The 19,508-nt window shown below is 37.2% G+C and overlaps 1 protein-coding gene and 1 non-coding gene across 10 annotated transcripts; one reads left to right on the top strand and one right to left on the bottom strand.

Annotated features, from left to right (window-relative positions):
• The first annotated feature begins 4,871 nt into the window (after window positions 1-4,871).
• On the top strand, window positions 4,872-9,148 carry LOC112743081 (uncharacterized). 9 transcript variants are annotated; one of them, XM_025792312.3, is made up of 7 exons: window positions 4,972-5,286; window positions 6,043-6,093; window positions 6,213-6,255; window positions 7,422-7,541; window positions 7,851-7,923; window positions 8,345-8,434; window positions 8,698-9,148. In XM_025792312.3, the coding sequence occupies exons 2-6, from the start codon at window positions 6,063-6,065 to the stop codon at window positions 8,387-8,389; spliced, it is 312 nt and encodes a 103-aa protein (XP_025648097.1). In that variant the 5' UTR covers window positions 4,972-5,286; window positions 6,043-6,062; the 3' UTR covers window positions 8,390-8,434; window positions 8,698-9,148. The 9 variants fall into 9 exon arrangements, 6 of the variants coding, with proteins under 6 accessions (XP_025648097.1, XP_029147722.1, XP_025648094.1 ...); XM_029291889.2 differs by having other exon boundaries at window positions 6,027-6,093; XR_011873366.1 differs by having other exon boundaries at window positions 4,976-5,286; window positions 7,851-7,913.
• Window positions 9,149-11,117: 1,969 nt separating this feature from the next.
• LOC112765485 (small nucleolar RNA R71) lies at window positions 11,118-11,221 on the bottom strand. Its single transcript, XR_003183795.1, has one exon. It is a non-coding gene; the product is annotated as a small nucleolar RNA R71 (small nucleolar RNA).
• Window positions 11,222-19,508: the final 8,287 nt, after the last annotated feature.

Below are 19,508 nucleotides of genomic sequence, written 5' to 3'. Positions count from 1 at the left end.
GCCCAAACACACACCAAGTGGGTCCCGAAAGTGGATTTCTGCACTATCTACACTTAGTTACTCATTTTCTGTAAACTTAGTTTACTAGTTTAGTATAAATAGCACTTTTTACTATTGTATTCATATCTTTAGATCATTTTTTAGACTATCTTTGGATCACTTTTGATCTCTTGATCACGTTTTGGGGGCTGGCCATTCGGCCATGCCTGGACCTTCATCACTTATGTATTTTCAACGGTGGAGTTTCTACACCTCATAAATTAAGGTGTGGAGCTCTGCTATTCCTCATGAATCAATGCAAAGTACTATTGTTTTTCTATTCAAATCATGCTTATTCAAATCAATGATCCGTGACACTCATCATCATCCTCCCTTATGAACGCATGCCTGACAACCACCTCCGTTCTATCTGCAAGAGCTTGAGTGTGTATCTCTTGGCCTCCTGGTTCACGATGCATGGTTGCCTCTCCTGACAGCAGAGCCTTCCATTCCGTGAGATCAAAGTCTTCGTGGTATAAGCTAGAATCAATTGGCAGCATTCTTGAGATCCGAAAAGTCTAAACCTTGTCTGTGGTATTTCGAGTAGGATCTGGAATGGGATGACTGTGACGAGCTTCAAACTCGTGACTGTTAGGTGCAGTGACAGTGTGCAAAAGGAACAATAGATCTTATTCCGACACGATCGAGAACCGACAGCTGATTAGCCATGCAGGAAACCGTAGCGGACATGTTTTCACTAAGAGGACAGATGATAGCTGATGAATTGATTTTTGACGGTTTAGAATTTCACTAAGGAAATCTCGTTGTAAAGTATAGTTTCCAAACCAACAATAATCCTCTCATACAAAAATTTGTTTGTCACAAGTACAAACCCCTAAAATCTATAAACCGAAGTATTTAAACCTCGGGTCGTTCTCCCTAGGAATTACAATAAAGTGTCTTGTTATTGGTTGTGAGTTGTTTTGGGGTTTTTGAGATTTTAGACAAGAAATATAAATGGCAAACAAAAATAAACTAACAACTAATAAAACTCTTGGCAAGATATGAGAACTAGAAGTCCTATCCTAGTTATCCTTCTCAATTGTGATGAGAATTGTGTATTGCTCCCACTTAGTTAACCTCTAACCATGGAGGAAAGTCAAGTGGATGAATCAATTTGATTCCTCATGTCCTAATCAACTCCTAAAGGAAAGACTAGCTTTAGAGGCATTCAAATCAATTAGCAACTTCTAATTATCAATCAACAAAGGAATTAGATAACTCAAGAGTCACTAATTACTCTACCTAGGCCAAGAGGAACAAAACCTACACTAAAATCCAACCAAGCATTTCATCAAACACTTGGGAGGCACAAAAGAAAAGCAAAGAAAATTGACAACAAGAATAGAATCTAACAACATTTATGGCAATGAATTAACAACAACAATTAAAAGAAACACATTTATTATGAATTACCTTTTATTGAATTGGAAGAAAGTAGAAGGAACAATAGTAGATCTACAACAAAACATAAGAACAACATAAAGGAAATTACAACAAAAGAATGGAAGAAGAATGAATGTAACTACAAGGAATTGAAAGGTAGAAGTAGAAGAAAGCAAAGATTAAAATCTAGATCTAAGAACTAAACCTAATCCTAATCCTAATTCTAGAGATAAGTGAGAGCTTCTCTCTCTAGAAACTACTTCTAAAACTAATCCTAATGAGTGAAAAATGAACTAATCTCTCTTTGCTCTTCAATCCTTGGCTTTAAATAGTAGTTTAGGCGCCAAAGTTGGTTGGAATTGGGCCCCACAACCCTTGAGAATTCGTTGGTCACATTTTCATTAAAAAATCATAAACCAGCACCGACGCGTACGCGTACGCGTCCATGGGGTGATTCGCAAGGTACGCGCAAGTGCCAGGTGCGCGCGTGCGTCCATGGGCAAGTTCAACTTCTTTGACTTTTCATGATTTCTCCACTTTGCATGCTTTCCCTCTTCACTCCTTTGATCCATTCCTAGCCTTTTCAATCTAAAATCACTAACAAGCATATCAAGGTATCTAGTGGAATCAAAGGTGAATTGAATTTAGCTACTTTAAGGTCTAGAAAGCATGTTTTCACATCTAAGCACAAATAAGGAGACAATCACAAAACTATGCTAATTCATTGAATAAATGTGGGTAAAAGGTATTAAAATCTCTTAAAATCAATGCAAGATAAACCGTCAAAACGGGGTTTATCAACCTCCCCACACTTAAACCAAGCATGTCCTCATGCTTAAACCAAGAATGAAGTAAAGGGTATGGCATTTATTCAATGGAGCTAACTAAATGCAATCTACCTATATGCCCTATCTAAATGAATGCAATTGCTTGGTCAAAATAAATCAATTCCCAAGAAGCATATATGCACAAGGGCTAAGGACTAGCAAGTCTAATCCAAAATTGAATTGAGTTATTAAATATTTTTACAAACTTGCATGAGAAGAGATGATCATAGGTGGAAACATGTAATTAAGTATCAAACCCTCACCGGATGTGTTTGCACTCTATTCGCTCAAGTGTTTAGGGTTGATTCACTCAATTCTCCCCTAATCATGTTTTCCAAGATTTGTTCTTCTTCTAACAATCAACATATATCTCATGCATGCATACATCTATCATGAGGTCTTTTCTTTGGTTGTAATGGGGCTAGGGTCAAGGTAGGATGCATATTTGGTCAAGTGAGCTTAAAATTTGGATCTTTGATAAGCTTAAACTTCCCACCTAGCCTATGACATCCTATACAATTAAGTTCTAACCTAACTACCCATTCCTCACTTTTTCACATACTCATGTATCCCTTTTCATTTCACAACACTTATGCATTGATCTTTATTGAGCTTCACTTTGCTTTGGGGCATTTTGTCCCCTTTTTATTTCTTTCTTTTTCTTCTTTTTTTTCTTTTTCTATATTTTTTTCTTTTCTTTTTCTTTTGTTTTTCTTATTTTTTTTTATACAAGAGCATCAATGCATAAGGTCTATACATTTGATCAATACACGAGCATGTACCCAATTCCCAATATTTACAACAAAAATACAAAACTACCCTTTTATTCCCCCAATGTCCCAAGAGTTCCCACACTTGAATGGAACTCACACACACTAGCCTAAGCTAATCAAAGATCCAAATAAAGGACAATTATTGTTTTTCACTTTAAGGCTTGTAATGTGCTAAAATAAGAACAAGTGGGTTAAGCGTAGGCTCAAATTGGCTAACAAAGGAATATAAAAGGTTGGCTATTTGGATAAGTGAGCTAATGAAATGATGGCCACAATCATATAAACGCATGAATACATAAAATAATGAACATAAAGAATCAAACAAATCAAAGATCACATTCATAGAAAGAGAATAATGCACACAAGAAGGAAAAATAAGTGGTTATAAGATGTAACCACACCATTAGGCTCAAAACTCACTTGCTTGTGTTCTTAGCTCAAAAACATGATCCACAAGATATATAATTCAAGCAAGTTTAATGAAAAGTTTTCACTCAAATCAATTGAGGTGCCCTATAGATAGAAATCTTGAAAAAATTTCATTATTTTGACTAAGCTTATTATGTATATATATGCAAAAATAAGAAAATGCAAGTAAAAACCATAAAATCCTAGAATGAAATGCAAAAGTGTTAGGATTAGAAATTTGTCACCCAAAATCGCCGACCGGTCGGATGACCTCCCCACACTTAAAAGTTTGCACCGTCCTCGGTGCACTCAAAGATGAGCAAGGGGGTACGGCGATTCTCCGAGTTGCTGTGTGTTCTTAGTCTTGCTTCCATGTTTTATTTCTCTTTTTATTATCAAAACTTCATAACCATTTGAATATGTCTGAGTGAGATTTACAAGATGACCACAGCTTGCTTCAAGCCGACAATCTCCGTGGGATCGACCCTTACTCACGTAAGGTATTACTTGGACGACCCAGTGCACTTGCTGGTCAGCTGCGCGGAATTGTGAGAAAAGTGTGAACTCACGATTTCGTGTACCAAGTTTTTGGCGCCGTTGCCGGGGATTGTTCGAGTTTGGACAACTGACGATTCATCTTGTTGCTCAGATTAGGTAATTTTCTTCTTGTTTCAACCTTTATTTTATTTTCAAAAAATTTTCAAAAAAATTTTTCTCTTCTTTTTCGTTTTTCCAAAAAAAATTCGAAAAATTTCAAAAAAAATTTAATAAAATCATAAAACAAAAATAATTTTGTGTTTCTTGTTTGAGCCTGGTGTCAAATTTTAAGTTTGGTGTCAATTGCATATTTTTAATTTTCCTTAAAAAAAATTTTCAAAAAATATCATGCATTGTGTTCTTCATGATCTTCAAGTTGTTCTTGATAAAGTCTCCTTGTTTGATCTTAAAATTTTCTTGTTTTGTGTCTTTTCTTATTTTTCATATGTATTTTCGGATTCTTAGAATCAAAAGTTTAAAATTTTTTAAGTTTGGTGTCTTACATGTCATTCTTTTCAACAGATTTTCAAAAATATGTTCTTGATGTTGTTCTTGGTGTTCATCTTGACATTCAAAGTGTTCTTGCATGTATTTTTTTGTTTTGATCTTAAATTTTCATATTTTGAGTCATTTTTGTGTTTCTCTCTCTCTCCTCATTAAAAATTCAAAAATAAAAAATATCTTTCCCTTATTTCTCTCATAAATTTTGAATTTTTGGATTGATTCAGTCAAAAATTTTTTAAAATTTAGTTGTTTCTTATGAGTCAAGTCAAATTTTCAATTTAAAAATCCTATCTTTTCAAAACTTTCACTACAAAAAAAGAGTTTAAAATGGCATTAATATTATGGTGGTTCTAAAGAACCGCCTTAATAACCGGTTATTATGTCATTTTTAGTTGCTACCATAATGAACTTTGAGTTTGGTGGCGGTTCAAGTGATTATGGCGGTTTTGAACCGCCGTTTTCACACGTATATAATATAAAAATTTACAGTAACCCTAGCTTGAAACAGATGAGGGCTCGCTTTACAATTTCCCTTCTATCCCTGATCTCCTTCATCTCTCTCCGTAGCTACCTCTTCAACCTCCACTGTCGCTTCCTCTTCAACCTTTCACCATCCCTTGTTCTAGGCTACACTCACCTCAGATCTCTGATCTCAGATATCAGATCTCAACCTTTCATCCTCCCTTCTTTCGGATCTCAGATCTTCCATCGACGCTGCTCATTGCCACTAGTTTACTACACTCCTTCATGCCGCCGAGCTCGTTGTTGCCGCCGACGGCTCTTTCTCGCCATTGCTACTCAGCTTCTTTGAGGTTATTCTAATGTTTTATGCTGCATGTTCACGAATCTTCACTTAACATCTCTTTTTCCTTTTGATTTTCCTTTTCTGCACTTCGCACTTCGCACTTCGCACTTCCTTTTGAGGTTATATTTGATTTAATGATGTCGTAGAGGATAATCTGGGAAGAAGAATGTTGTAAGAATAAGCAAAAACATTTAAATTTAGTTGATAGTATTCTCGCAGGGGATATTTGAATTGGGATTTATGTTGCAGACCTAAAATTATTTGTCGCCTTCCCCCAAAAATTGTTAGGTTAGTTCAATATCATAAATTAATTTGTATGTTACAAGACATTTTAATTCAAAGTTTAAATTGATGAGCTCGTTCAATTGTTTTATTGAAGACTAAATCTGCTGAAAGGTTCACAGTTGGAATCTAAAACAGGTTTAGGCTTAAATAAGTGCAACAGATCAAATTTACTTGAACATGGTTTCTTTGATTTTTAACAAAGTAGTATCTCTTGTTTTCAAGATTTTGTAAACAGAGAGGAATGATTATTGAATTTCATCTATAATATTACATTTAATTTCTTAAGTGTTCTCAAGAAATATGTAACAATTAGCACATTAAAATTGTTGAAAACAATAAATAGTATATATCTTATTAGTTAGTAACTATGTGAAGCTTTGTGGTGCCATATTTTAGGTTTAATTTTCATGAATGCTAAATCAAGTACTATTAACATCATTATTGTAATTTTATTACTTTAAGAATGTTCCTGATGCAGTAGTGATTGCCAAATGCCAAATGCCTAAACTGTTTAATACACTAACAGCAGGTAGTTTTGATTTAAATTTGTTTTTAAACTTCTAATAATTCATCAACATGATTGCAGTCATCCTGAATTTGCTTCTTTCTATTTTAATAAACTAAATGTTAGCTGCTTTGTGTTTGCAGAAGGAAATACCATTGGGTTTGACCACACGATCTGCTCACCTAGGTAGTTATAAATGAGTAATTTCTGTAGTTATTTAGCTCTGTTGCCCTTGTTCTGTTCAATATTTTTTGCATTAACTGAACATTTATTTTTTTATTCATTTATATATTTTGGATAAATTCTAGAAATCAAAATATGCCCTTGCTCTGTAAATGAGTTCGAGTCATCCGTTCTTGCTAGCAATCTGAGTTGCTCTATTGAAGGCTAGTACTTATATTTTATACATGCGGTACAGCAGTAGTCATGTTAGAAATCGGAACTTAATAATTGGGACTGATCATGTCATGTTTCACTATGATCTTACTTATTGAGGTTTGTGCCTTTTGTATTGCGTATTCATGGTAGAGGAGCCAAACTTATTTTAGCAAGTGCAAGAACACCTCTAACCCTTGCACTTAGACACATTAGTGTATGCTGTAGTCCTTGTTTCATTTCAGTCTCAGGTCATCAACATCAAACATGTAGTGCAGCTCATTATTTGATTAACATATCCTTGCACTTAGATTTGATTAACATGCTGTAATTCTCTCATGATTCATTAATGATTTTTTTAACTGTTTGTTGTAATTTTAATTATTTTCAGTTGAGCAATGTATGTCTAATTTAATTTCTTGTTCAGTGTTCAACATTGAATGAAGAAAAAATATTTGAAGTTTAAGACAGCTTATCACTCTTTCCTTTAGGCTGGATACATTTAAGCTCCATTATCTTGACTGTCACTTATTCATTCTTAGCTCTGATGGGGTTAAACCATCAATGTTTTCCCCAATAATAGATAGTTAGATACAACTGAAGATAGTATAAGCTGCTCTTCTGTTCTTTTTTCTTTTTCCAACAAAATCACAACTTGCAACGTACAGTCAGCAAAGACCACTACAAAAAAACTGGTTTAAAACAACATTGTTATTAGGGCGGTTCTTTATAAATGCCATAATTTTCTTTATTTTCGGCGGTACATGTTGTTGTCGTAACTTTCATGTTGAATATGGCAGTTTTTGTGATTTCGGCGGTTAGAACCACCGCCGATATATTCTTTTATTAATTAAAGAAAGACCTCATTTATGCAAACCTAGCTTAGCAAGTAGAGTGCCATGTATTTAAATCATCTTCCTGTCATGTATTTACTTTGTCGTAACAGAGAGCTTCAATAAATCTTTTTCATGGTGCAGGTTTTGGATAAGGATTTGGGCTATATTTGGATTCTTTATTGCTTTAGGAAGAAGTACACGGTCCTTCCTTTTGGCAAATGGTTTTGATACCCTTGATGATCCACTGGAAGATTTCATCAGGTTTAATTTCTACTGATGTTATTCCTTTAGAATGTCAGGTTTCTTACAGTTCTATTAATCTTATTATTAGTAGCTTTGTGCTGAGCTTACTAGTAGTTTTGTTGTAGTACTTGACCAAGATAATTATTATTAATAGGTATTTTTGGTTAGTATTTATGAACATTGGATCATCAGTTCATTATAATAAACCGTATAGACTATCCCATTTCTCCTTTTTCCATCAAATTCCTGTATTTTCACCATCTTCCTATTCACCTTTGTTTTTGTATTCTATGATTATTTATACATTTGCTTATTTTACTCTTACAGGTACCTTATAGGAGGCAGCATTTTATACTACCCTCAGCTCTCATCCATTAGTTCATTCCAATTGTATGTGGAGGTTGGTATTTAAATTCACTAGATGTGGCAGATTTGCTTATTAGTTAATTTAACTTGGCAAAAGCCCTTTAACTGCTTAGGTAGTTTGTTTTAATATATCGTTTTTTTTATTTATGCCTTATCTCTGCCATTTATCAGGCATTGAAAAGTGTTGAACAAGCTGTGATAATTATATAATTAGTGGGTGGCATAATTAGAAATCTAAATGAACCATGATAAGCATGTTCTGCTAGATACCCCATTTCATGATTATTCCCCAATCAAATAATGTGAGTAGTATTATTTTGAATTAGCCAGCATTAAAATAATTATGGGAAATAAGACCCATATAGTCCAATGCCTTTTTTGAAGTTTTGAACATATATATTTTTAAAGTTTAGGAATATATTAGAAGTTGCACATTCTAATAGTGATCATTACAGGTGGTAGGAAGCTCCATGCCTTTTTTGATGAGACAGGATCAATGAGAAGATGCGTGTGCATTGCAAGATCTCATACCAAACTGCAATAAGGTTTACTCTTTCATTTTCACTTTTGTTATGCGGACCAGAGAATTTTCATAAACATAATAGAATATTTATTATCACTAAGAATTTTAACTTGAAGCAAAAATATTTTCTTCTTGATAGAAGATAATGAACAAATGTATTGTAGGTAAAAAGAAAATGCGACAGGTCTACGAATCTAATTTTATTTTTTCTCTTTATATTATTTAACTAGTTATATATTGTTTCTAATGACATCTTTTCTTTGTTAAAATTTCAATTTATAACAGCTGGCTAGATAGAAATTTTCTGACAGGAGAGGTTCCTACAAATCTTTGTAAGAGATGAGTTTGGATAATGAAAATGGAGTGTTGGAGCAAGAAACAAAGATGTTGGAGCAAGTTTTCGGGATAAAACTCACACAAGAGACCAAGAAACTAAGGCAGGCTTGTTTTAAAGTTAATTACAAAAGGAGGAAACTTTTGGCCTCCAAATCTTATTCATCATTACTTAGCTAAGCTACTTGTCTTGTATATTCATATTCTAAGTAGTAACAATACCACTTATTAGATGGTTTAAATACATTATTAGATATTAACATAGTTTAGGGAACTAGATGGTAGATTTGACTGATTAATGTTTATTGTAATGCTTGTATTTTGGAAAATTTAGTAAGGCAAAGTTTTGTATAGGAGTTATTACTTTTGATTTTCAATAATAAAAAATTATATATTATATTAATATTTTGTTTATGAGTTATATAATATTTCATTTATGGATTATGATTTTTTGCTATTGTGAAATTTTAATCACAAAATTATTTATTTAACGCGATAAAAATGATGGTAAAAATTGTTTTTTTAAACGATAAAAAATGTCACTGTCAGGGTAAAACGGCGGTTCAAAAATGCCATTTTAACCAACCAAAATGTTACTGTTAGGGTAAAAATGGCGGTTCAAAAATGCCGTTTTAACCAACCAAAATACCACTCTGTTAGGGTAATAATGGCGGTTCAAACCGCCGTTTTAACCTATCCAAAAACTGCCATTTAAATCCTGGAAATAACGGCGGTTTGAACCGCCGTTTTAACCAACCAAAACGTCAATCTGTCAGGATAATAATGGCGGTTCAAACCGCCGTTTTAACCTATACAAGAACCGCCATTTTAACCTTGGAAATAACGGCGGTTTGAACCGCCGTTTTATCCTATTCAAAAACCGCCGTAATAACCAGAATGGCGCCCAGAATTCCGGCATTTCTTGGGGGCGCCATTTTCGGTAATAATGGCGGTTATAACCACCGTAATTACCTTAAAAACCGCCATTTTAACCATTTTTTTGTAGTGTTTTTCAAAAATCAAATCTTTTTCATTTTTATTTCATGTTTTTCGAAAATTTTAAAAATTGATTTTCAAAACCTTTTTCTTATTTTCATTTCATATTTTTGAAAACCTTGCTAACAATTAAGGATTTGATTCAAAAAATTTCAAGTTTGTTACTTTCTTGTTAAAAAAGGTTCAATCTTTAAATTCTAGAATCATGTCTTTTAGTTTCTTGTTAGTCAAGTCATCAACTTCAATTTTCAAAATCAAATCTTTTTAAATTTCTTTTTCAAATCTTTTTCAAAATAGATTTCAATCATATCTTTTTCAAAATTCAATTTCAAAATCTTTTATAACTTCCTATCTTTTCAAAATTGATTTTCAAATCTTTTTCAATTAACTACTTGACCTTTTGTTTGATTTTAAAAATTTCTATTTCTTATCTTTTTCAAAACCACCTAACTACTTTTCTCTCTCCAATTTTCGAAAACCACTAACAACTTTTTCAAAAATCTTTTTAATTAACTAATTGTTTTAAACTCTAATTTTGTTTTATTCCTTTCTTAATTTTCGTATACTAACCAATATTTAAAATAAAAACAAAAATATTTTTCCTTTTCTTTTATTCAATATTCGAATTCCCTCTTTCTCATCTCTTTCTATTTATTTATTTATTTAATAACACTTCTCTCCTTCTTAAAATTCAAACCCTCTCTCCCTCTCTATGTTCGAATTCTCTTTATTTTCTCTCTACCTCATTCTTCTCTTCTTCTCTTCTTCTACTCACACAAAGGAATCTCTATACTGTGACATAGAAGATTCCTCCTCTTTTCTGTTTTCTTCTTTTTCACATAAGCAGGAACAAGGATAAGGATATTCTTGTTGAAGCCAATCCTGAACCTGAAAGGACTCTGAAGAGGAAGCTAAGAGAAGCTAAAGCACAACTCTCTAGAGAGGACCTGACAAATATTTTCGAAAAAGAGGAAGACATGGCAGCCAAAAATAATAACAACAATGCAAGGAAGATGCTTGGTGACTATGCTGCACCAACTTCCAACTTCTATGGAAGAAGTATCTCAATTCCTGCCATTGGAGCAAACAACTTTGAGCTTAAGCCTCAATTAGTTTCTCTAATGCAGCAGAACTGCAAGTTTTATGGACTTCCATCAGAAGATTCTCATCAGTTCTTATCTGAATTCTTGCAGATCTGTGATACTGTTAAGAACAATGGGGTTGATCCCGAGGTCTGCAGACTTATGCTTTTCCCTTTTGCTGTGAGAGACAGAGCTAGGACATGGTTGGACTCACAACCTAGAGAAAGCCTGAACTCTTGGAAAAAGCTGGTCAATGCTTTCTTGACCAAATTCTTTCTACCTCAAAAGATGAGTAAGCTCAGAGTGGATGTCCAAACCTTCAGACAGAAGGAAGGTGAAACCCTCTATGAAGCTTGGGAAAGATACAAGCAATTAACCAAAAGGTGTCCTTCTGACATGTTTCCAAAATGGAGCATCATATGTATATTTTATGATGGTTTGTCTAAGTTATCCAAGATGTCATTGGACCACTTTGCAGGTGAATATCTTCATCTGAAAATGCCTGCAGAAGCCCAAGAACTCATTGAAAGGGTTGCAAATAACCAGTTCATGTATATTTCTGAGAGAAATCCTATGAATAACGGGGTGACTCAGAAGAAAGGAGTTCTTGAGATTGACACTCTGAATGTCATATTTGCTCAGAACAAAATATTGACTCAACAAGTCAATATGATTTCTCAGAGTCTGACTGGATCGCAAGCTAAAGACGCCTCCTCTGAAGGAGAAGCTTATGACCCTGAGAATCCTGCAATGGAAGAGGTGAATTACATGGGAGAATCCTATGGAAACACCTATAATCCTTCATGGAGGAATCATCCAAATTTCTCATAGAAGGATCAACAGAAGCCTCAACAAGGTTTCAATAATAGTAATGGTGGGAGAAATAGGTTTGGCAATAGCAGACCTTTTCCATCATCTTCTCAGCAACAGACAGAGAATTCTGAGCAAAGCCTCTCTGGCTTAGCAAACATAGTCTCTGATCTATCTAAAGCCACTCTCAGTTTCATGAATGAAACAAGGTCCTCCATCAGAAATTTGGAGGCATAAGTGGGTCAACTAAGTAAAAGAGTTACTAAAACTCCTCCTAGTACTCTCCTAAGCAATACAGAAGAGAATCCAAAGAGAGAGTCCAAGGCCATTAATATGACCAAAATGGCCGAACCTATAGAGGAGGAGAATGGCGTGATTTCTATTGAGGAATACCTCAATGGACGTCCACTAACCAATAATAAGAAGTTCTCTAATGGGGAACCAAAGAAATCTGAGTCTCATATAGAGACCATAGAGATTCCACTGAACTTCTTATTACAATTCATGAGCTCTGAAGAATATTCTTCTTCTGAAGAAGATGAAGTTACTACTGAAGGGCAAATTGCTCAATATCTAGGAGCAATCATGAAGCTGAATGCCAAGTTATTTGGTAATGAGACTTGGGAAGATGAACCTCCATTGCTCATGAATGAACTGAATACATAGATTCAGCAGACATTACCTCAAAAAAAACCGGATCCCGGAAGGTTCTTGATACCTTGCACCATAGACACCCTGACCTTTGAAAAGGCTCTGTGTGACCTAGGATGAAGTATCAATCTCATGCCACTCTCTGTAATGGAGAAACTAGGGATCTTTGAAGTATAAGCTGCAAGAATCTCACTAGAGATGGCAGACAAATCATTGAAAAAGGCTTATGGACTTGTAGAGGATGTCCTAGTGAAGGTTGAAGGCCTTCACATCCCTGCTGACTTCATAATCCTAGATACTAGGAAGGATGAGGATGAATCCATCATCTTTGGAAGACCCTTCCTAGCCACAGCAAGGGCTGTGATTGATGTGGACAGAGGAGAGTTAGTCCTTCAATTGAATGAAGACTACCTTGTGTTTAAGGCTCAAGGATCTTCTTTTGTAAACATGGAGAAGAAGCATGAAAAGCTTCTCTCAATACAGAGTCAGACAAAGCCTCCACACTCAAACTCTAAGTTTGGTGTTGGGAGGCCACAAGCATGCTCTGAGCATCTATGAAGCTCTGAAAGGAGCTCACTGTCAAGCTATTGACATTAAAGAAGCGCTTATTGAGAGGCAACCCAATTTTATTTTATTTATCTATGTTATTTTATGTTTTCTTTAGGATCATGATCATGTGGAGTCACAAAAAAAAAACTGCAAAAATTAAAGTAAAATAAAAAACAACATCAAAAATAGCACACCTTGAAAGAAGAGCATACTAGCGTTTAAACGCCAGTAAGGATACCAAAATGGGTGTTTAACACCCAGCCTGGCACTATTCTGGGCGTTTAAACGCCAGAAATGGGCAGCTGTCTGGTGTTTAAATGCCAGAACTGGCAGGTAAACTGGCGTTTAAATGCCAGTAAAGGTATAAAAATAGGCGTTTAACGCCCAGTCCGGCACCTTTCTAGGCATTTAAATGCCAGAAAAGGGCAGCAGACTGGCGTTTAAACGCCAGAAAAGGGCATCAGCCTGGTGTTTAAACGCTAGGATTAGCACTCAGAGGGTGTTTACATGCTAGAATGGTGCAGGGATGAGAAATCCTTGACACCTCAGGATCTGTGGACCCCATAGGTTCCCCACCTACCTCAACTCACTCTCTCACCTCTTCACCACTCACATCCACCCACTCTTTCCCAAAAACCCCACCTACCTCAACATTCAAATTCACATCCTTTCCCTCCCAAACCCTACCCCTATCTCCACTCCTATATAAACCCCTCATCCCTCTTTCATTTTCACACATCACACACACTTAAAACCCCCTTGGCCGAACCCTGTAAAGCCTCCATCTCCCACTTCTCTTCTTCTTCTACTCTCTTCTTTCTTCTTTTGCTTGAAGACAAGCAAACTTCTTAAGTTTGGTGTTGGAAAAAGCATTGCTTTTTGTTTTCAATAACTATTAATGGCACCTAAGGCCGGAGAAACCTCTAGAAAGAGGAATGGGAAGACAATTGCTTCCACCTCTGAGTCATGGGAGATAGAGAGGTTCATCTCAAAAGTCCATCAAGACTACCTCTATGAAGTAGTGGCCAAGAAGAAGGTGATCCCAAGGTCCCCTTCAAGCTCAAAAGAAGCGAATTTCCAGAGATCCGACATGAGATTAGGAGAAGAGGATGAGAAGCTCTCACCAATCCCATTCAACAAGTCGGAATCTTAATGGTTCAAGAGTCCTATGTTAATGCATGGATCACCAAGAACCATGATCAAAGTATGAACCCGAACCCAAAGAATTGGCTCACAATGGTTCGGAGGGAAATACTTAGATTTCAGTCCGGAAAATATGAGGTTGGCGTTCAACTTGCCAATGATGCAAGGAGATCTTCATCCTTTCACAAGAAGGGTCAACTTTGATCAAAGGTTGGACCAAGTCATCATGGACATCTGTATGGAAGGAGTCCAATGGAAGAGAGACTCCAAAGGCAAGCCGGTTCAACTAAGAAGGCTTGACCTTAAGCCTGTGGCTAGAGGATGATTGGAGTTCATCCAACGCTCTATCATTCCTACTAGCAACCGATCCGAAGTAATTGTGGATCGGGCAATCATGATCCATAGCATCATGATTGGAGAGAAAGTGGAAGTTCATCAGATCATACCTTTAGAATTGTACAAAGTGGCTGACAAGCCCTCCACTTTAGCAAGGTTAGCCTTTCTTCATCTCATTTGTCACCTATGCAGTTTAGCTGGAATTGTCATAGAAGAAGATATCCTCATTGAAGAGGACAAGCCCATCACTAAAAAGAGGATGAAGGAAACAAGAGAGCCCACTCGTGGACCTCAACAAACGCATGAGGAAGTCCCTCATCAAGAAATTCCTAAGATACCTCAAGGGATGCATTTTCCTCCTCATAACTATTGGGAACAACTCAACACTTCTCAACACTAATCCGCGTCGTCCATGCGGACGCGTCACTGCCAGTTTCTTCAAAAACTCAATTTTATGCTTTCCTTCCATTTTTGTATGTCTCCTTTCCATCCTTTAAATCATTCCTACCTTAGAAGATCTGAAAATACTTAACACACAAATCACGGCATCGAATGGCAATACAAGGTAATTAAAATTAATATTTTTAAAGTCTAGGAAACATGTTTTTCACATACATCACATAATAAGAAGGGAAAGTAAAACCATGCAATTTCACATGCATAAGTGGGTGAAGGATTGAATAAATCACTTAAATTCAGCACAAAATATGTCATAAAATATGGGTTTATCAACCTCCCCACACTTAAACAATAGCATGTCCTCATGCTAAATCCAAGAGAAAAGAGTGAAGGTGAAATAGTGGGATCTCATGCAATGCAATCTATCCTAGATGCAACTACCTAAATGAGTCATGCAAATCTAGTTATTATTCACCTATATATAAAGCTTTACACGTAGTTAAATTAATTCACATTCTCAAGGAATCATATACGCATAACCAACCTTAGATAATATTAAAGCATTTTTACAATTGAGATGGGTAAATAATATATTTTTCAAACTTGCAAGGCAATTAACAATAGAAGTAGAGATATATGGTGATGAGCCATTGAACCCTCACTGGATTTTGTGTTTATTCTCTAGTCACTCAGTGTTTATTCGCGTGAGTGATGCGGACGCGTGGGAAGTATTTTCCGCAAATGACGCGATCGCGTGGGGCACGCAGTCGCGTGGAACAATTTTGAGCCAAAGGCATACTTCCACCTTGCTTCAGCATAATTGTTCCGAGGGTTACCTGAAACTATAGGTCGATCTCGGATGAGATCTTCTGTAACGGTCAGAGTTGCTGTGTCCGACTTTCTTGGATTTGGTGGCGGTGCTGATTCCTTCGTCCCCGGAGGGTGGGGGTACCTGCAAGGGACTCCGATGCTTAAGTTAGCAAAGGTGTTAAGCAGGTATTGAGTAGAATTAGAGTATGAGTTATACCTAGGTGCTCCAGTGTATTTATAATGGTGTAGAGTGACCTTCTTAGATAAGATAAGTTAGTTATCGTATCTTATCTTTATCTTCGAGTGAGGTCATCTTATCTTTAAGGGAACTGCCTTTATCTCTATAGGCTTGGGCCACCCTGGGATTCGGGTCGTGTTCTTTTGCTTGGGCCCTTTTATTGGGCTTTCCTGTGCCTTGGCCGAGCTCTTTAAGAAGAGGTCGGGTCATCCTGACCGGAAGAGGTCGGTCGCTTTGTCTATAGAACGTCCCGGGTCGGACACCTCGACCCAGGGTATGAACAGTGTCCCTGCTCGAGCTCGGTCTTCTCTTTGAGGTCGAGTCTTTAGTTTTAGGACTTCGATCATTCTTTGGTGAAGCCGAACTCGAGCATTTTGTCGATTTCTTTTTGTAGAGTTCTCCTTCTTTTGAATGCGGAACGTTTCTGTTTCGTTTCTTCTGAAAGCGCGCGCTTCTGCGTTTAGTGCCCTAGTCTTGGAATGTGCGAGGGTTTTAATGCTCTCATTAATTGGTTTTAATGCCCCATTTCTCTTGTTTTCCTTTATTCAAATTTTTTATCCAAGAGACGGTTTTCCTTTCCCTGTAACTTCCCTTCTTTTTCGCCGTTTCCTATCCTGTATTTCTCGTTTTCTCTCTTGTGATGCTTTGGCATTCGCTTGGTACTTTCGCTTTGTGGTCGAATCTCCGCTTGCTCTTTTTCAAAGTTTTCTTCCTTCTTCCAGGTTGGCTTTGCTTTTCTCTTCACCTTTTTATTTCTTCTACTTTTGTTTTTGATTTGATGACGCTCTAATTTTGTACGTTTAGAAAGTTTGAACCTTTTTCTTGTTTATGTGCTTGGTTTATTGCTGTGATGCCTGTTTCCTGGTCTTCTTTCGTCCTTATGTATGCTTTGGGTGATTTTCCTGGTTCTGGCTTCTTTTTAGGGTTGATTTCCGTACTACTGTTTTAAAAAAGGTTGCTCTTTTGATAACTTGTTTGCTTCATTGATGATTTTGCTATACTGGTTGATGACTGCTCTTCAATAGAGATGATGGTTTTTGATGACTTTCTTTTGACTTTTGTTGGGATGTGAAAGGATGTAGGCTTTGTTGGCTTCCCTGAATCTTCTTTCTGCCTCCAAAGGATGCCCCTGGAACCTTTTGGGTTGGGTCCTGGGGTTTCCTTTTCTTACTTTTCCTGGTTTCTCTGTCACCTATATGTTTTAGTTTTGCGAGTTTTCTCCGTTTGTTGCCTCCGTTTATGCCCGAGTTGTTCAATTAGTGTCCGAGGTGTTTTTTGCGTAATCCAATTTTCTTTTCTTCTTGTAGGACTAGTTAACTATGTCTTCTCGCAAAAATATTGTCGAGGCATCTTCTAAAGTCCCCAAGGGAATGTCTGACTGGTTGGGCTCCCTTGTGCTATTATGTGTATCTTTGGCTAATTCGGAGTTCTGTGCGGCACTTAGAAAACACCATCAGATATGTAGTAGTGAGAATCAAGAATGCAATTATGAGTTGGTAGCACCTGACTCTGATGACCGGGTCTGCTTTCCTACTTTGACCCAGGGGGAGCGTCATTTCTTCTATGCATATGATTTCTTTTTTAGCCAGATGGATATTACTCTTCCTTTTTCTTCCTTTGAGACCGAGTTGTTGTGGTCTTGTAATGTGGCCCCATCTCAGCTTCACCCGAATTCTCGGGGTTTTATTAATATTTTTCAGATGGTTTGTCATGAATTCGACATTAAGCCCTTTTTGACTCTTTTTCTGTATTTGTTTGTGTTGACCAAACTTGGGACTACCAAGAAGAAAGCTTCTTGGATTTCTTTTAGGTCGGCCCAGGGGCATAAAGTCTTCTCCATGTATGATGAGTCTTTCCGTGATTTTAAGAATTACTTTTTCAAGATCCGAGCTATTGAAGGAGCTCGCCCTTTCTTCCTGGATGAGAATGACGAGCCTCGTTTTCCCTTAGAGTGGCAGAGAAATGTAGTTGTGTCTAGGTATACCTGGGAGATGCTAGATGAGGTCGAGCAGGCCTTTTGTTGTTGCTTTGGAGGATATTTGGGGGGAACCTCCTCATCTTGAGACCAAGAAATTTCCGGGGAATCCGTCTTTGATTCGTGCTGTGCTGGGTATTTTATAGACTATGCTCTCCTGTCTTTGTTTTCTTGCTTTCTTTTCTGGGTATTCATAAGTTGTTTGTATTTTTCTTTGTTTTTCAGAGATGTCAAAGAATAATGACTCACTGAAGGCCTTTAAGAAGGCGAGGAAAGCTACCGCGGCTCAGAGCGTCCCAGCCAAGGTGGTCGGGAAAGGGTCTTCCCAGGCTTTATCGAAGCCGTCTGTCCCGAGCTCTCCTGGGCCGAGGAGGATGATCCCGACCCCTCGGGTTCGTTTGGTTGATCCGCCTCAAACTTCAGTTGGTACCTCTGCTCCTTCAGTCGCTCCTCCTCCAAAAAGACCTCGGACTGTCGAGCCATTTAATCTTGGTGCTCCTGACTTTGATGCCGTTGGATTTGTGGATCAACAGATTGCTCCCTATGGTGTCATGTCTACTGACGATGTATCCATTCTTTGTCATTTGGATTATATTACCCGGAGCGGTATTACGCTGGCACATATGGGAGCAGCTCTATACCGAACTGCTCAATATCTTCCTATTCATGCTACCAAGGCTTTTATGGAGGAGGCGAAGTCAGAGTTTGATCAAATCAAGGATTTGAAGGAGGAGCTCGAGGTGAAGGTGTTCGAGCTGGAAAAGGAGCTGAAGGGGGAGAAGGCCCGGTTTGTTGGTCTAGCGGCTGCTGCGCAACTGGCCGAAGATACGGCACTAAAACATGAGGATAGCTATGTTACCACTTATAAGGAGCTGATGGGTCTTAGGGAGGAGTTGGAGTCTGTCTGAGCTGATTATGCCGAGCTCCAAGGTCATCTTATAGGCAGTGTAACTGCTGCTTATGAGAATCTGGTGGAGCAGTTCCGGATTGTTGCCCCTGATGCCGATTTGACTCTTGTTAGTCTTGATAACGTAGTAAAGGATGGCAAGATTGTCCCGGATGATCTCGATGATGACATTGAACCTCCTCCTGCGCCTTCTCTTAAAGCTTCTGCTATGCCAGTTTCTTCAGCCCCCTCGACCGTGGTTGAGCCAGATCCTGATTGTCAGATCTTGAATCGAGGCGACGGAACAGTGGATGTGGTACCTCTCCAGACTCGCCCTCTTTCTCCCCAAGATGCTGCTACTGGGAAACCTTTGGATCCTCTTTGATTTCTGATGTATTTGTGTATAGCTCGGCTTGTGGGCTTTGAACTCTTTTTATTTTGTAAAGGGTATTTTGTTTGACTATTGATACTTCCGTTGCTTGTTTAGCAACTTGTTTTTTGAAAAAACAAACTGGCTTTTGAGCTTCCTAGGCTGGTCCTTGATGGCTGATGAGCGGATATTTTATACGCTTTTTGGGGGTAATTTCATATAGATTTTAGCATGTTTTTATTAGTTTTTAATAGAATTTTATTAGTTTTTAAGCAAAAATCATATTTATGGACTTTACTATGAGTTTGTGTGTTTTTCTGTGATTTCATATATTTTCTGGCTGAAATTGAGGGAGCTGAGCAAAAATCTGATTTAGGTTGAAAAAGGACTACTGATGCTGTTGGATTCTGACCTCCCTGCACTCGGAATGGATTTTTTGGAGCTACAGGAGTCCAATTGGCGCTCTCTCAATTGGGTTGGAAAGTAGACATCCAGGGCTTTTCAGAAATAAATAATAG

This window comes from Arachis hypogaea, chromosome 2, assembly GCF_003086295.3.
Source record: "Arachis hypogaea cultivar Tifrunner chromosome 2, arahy.Tifrunner.gnm2.J5K5, whole genome shotgun sequence".
In the NCBI taxonomy this organism is placed as follows: Eukaryota; Viridiplantae; Streptophyta; class Magnoliopsida; order Fabales; family Fabaceae; genus Arachis; species Arachis hypogaea.
Note: the sequence above shows the minus strand (reverse complement) of the source record. Positions and strands in the feature narration are given on the sequence as shown.

Coding starts and splice junctions, on each gene's coding strand:
- LOC112743081 (XM_025792312.3), top strand. CDS start 6,063: ATGCCTAAACTGTTTAATACACTAACAGCAG. Junction 6,094..6,212: donor GTTTAATACACTAACAGCAG/GTAGTTTTGATT, acceptor TTGTGTTTGCAG/AAGGAAATACCATTGGGTTT. Junction 7,542..7,850: donor CCACTGGAAGATTTCATCAG/GTTTAATTTCTA, acceptor TTACTCTTACAG/GTACCTTATAGGAGGCAGCA.